The 1,758-nt window shown below is 29.1% G+C and overlaps 1 protein-coding gene across 1 annotated transcript in view; it reads left to right on the top strand.

Moving 5' to 3' along the window:
• The first annotated feature begins 1,424 nt into the window (after positions 1-1,424).
• The window catches only part of LOC124421107 (sodium/potassium/calcium exchanger Nckx30C-like), a 3,280-nt gene continuing 2,946 nt past the window's right edge, over positions 1,425-1,758 (top strand). The window contains exon 1 of the mRNA XM_046955917.1: positions 1,425-1,428. Within this exon, the coding sequence (XP_046811873.1) occupies positions 1,425-1,428 (4 nt within the window). The remainder of the gene's footprint in view (positions 1,429-1,758) is intronic.

The following is a 1,758-nucleotide window of genomic DNA, read 5'->3' as shown; positions in this document are numbered from 1 at the left end:
ACTAGAACTGAACTAGAACTGAACTAGAACAGAACTAGAACTGAACTTGAACTGAACTAGAACTGAACTAGAACTGAACTAGAACTGAACTAGAACTGAACTAGAACTAAACATAACTAAAACTGAACGAGAACTGAATATAAATAATTTTAAAAATAAAGATTGGTAGATAAGTTTTCTTTTACAAAACTTTTAAAAGTTTTGTAAAACAATTTTATGAACACATAAGCACAAATTTGCCAGCGCTATTATTAATATTAAACGGAAATTCTCCCACAAACCGGAAATAATTGATAATTCTGTTAAGTGTTTGTTTTTATATTTAAAAGGCTTAAAGCTACAGCTAATTATGCAACTACTATAATAAAAGCGTGTTTAAATTTTAAAAACCAAAATTTAAAAAAAGTGTTATTAAGTTTAAAATGAAGAATTTTATTCATTTTGAGTCATGATTTTAATCATTATTTTTTATTCTTATTTCTTTTTTCACATATAAAATAATTTCAATAAATCCTTTTAAAAAATAAATACTGTCTTCAATTCTCTTTTACACTCTCTACATTATTTCACATAATTAAAAACTAAATTTAATAAAATCATCAAAACTAAAAGTCACAAACTGGTGGTAGTTCCTTTGGCCATAGCCTGTTGATATTGGCTGTGATAACGTTCGCAGGCCATAAATTTATCCACTTTTGTGGGTAAATTATCCTCTTCATTATAAATAAAGGCTGGTAAAAATAAGTCTCGAGAATGTTCTGGTATAGCGGGGTAACTGGATTCATTGGGGGAATAATTTACGGGTTTCTCGAATGTGGGCACCACTGGTGTATTTGGTGGTGTATCAGTAGTTACAATTGTATGCCATTCAAAGGTATAATCCTCCATTCGATCATCGTGATTAAGAGATTGCGAGCGTCTGTAGGGTTTTAAATTGAGAGTGGCAGATGTTATGTACTTTTTGGGTTCCTCGGGATATACGGTGGTTGGTGGTAAGGCAGAAGTTAAAGCCATATTGTTTATATTAATTTATTTGTCTTATTTCGAAGATCGTTTTCTTAGCGCGCTTTGTATCTCTTTCGCGTTTGAATTTCAACTGTTTTGCTATCTTCTGAGTGGGTTTTAAATTTGCTACAAAAAATCAATTTTATTAATATTTTTTTATAATTTTATTTTATTTGTTGTGGTGTGTGTTTGTTTTAAACTTTGTTGTGCGTCTTTAAGAATTGTCATCACTTTTCTAGAGTCTTACTCATTTTAACGTTTTTAATGTTTTTTTTTCTAAAAAAAAAAAAAACAATAATGTTTGCATTTAAAATGAGTTTATGTTTGTTATTTTTTTAAAAATAAATAATTTTATTTTGTATGTGCTGTTATTTTTGTTTTTATTGTTCATTTTGTTACTATCTTGAAATGCAAGCAGAATGAGTAACTGAAAACTGCACAGTGGGTGGGTGAAAAGAAAATAAAGATAACTTTTTTAATTATTATTTAAAAATTTATATACATTAGATTATTGATATAAGTTCCAGTTCAGTAGTATGCCAGTTCTAGTTCCGTTTGAGCTCAGTTCCAGTTCTGTTCTGTAATAGTTCTGTTCTAATTCTGTTTTAGTTCTATTCTAGTTCTGTTCTGTTCTAGTTCTGTTAGAGTTATGTTCTAGTTCTGTTCTAGTTCTGTTCTAGTTCTGTTCTAGTTCTGTTCTAGTTCTGTTCTAGTTCTGTTCTAGTTCTAGTTCTGTTCTAGTTCTGTTCTAGT

This window comes from Lucilia cuprina, chromosome 2, assembly GCF_022045245.1.
Source record: "Lucilia cuprina isolate Lc7/37 chromosome 2, ASM2204524v1, whole genome shotgun sequence".
Lineage (NCBI taxonomy): Eukaryota > Metazoa > Arthropoda > Insecta > Diptera > Calliphoridae > Lucilia > Lucilia cuprina.
This window is presented reverse-complemented; position numbering and strand designations above follow the sequence as displayed.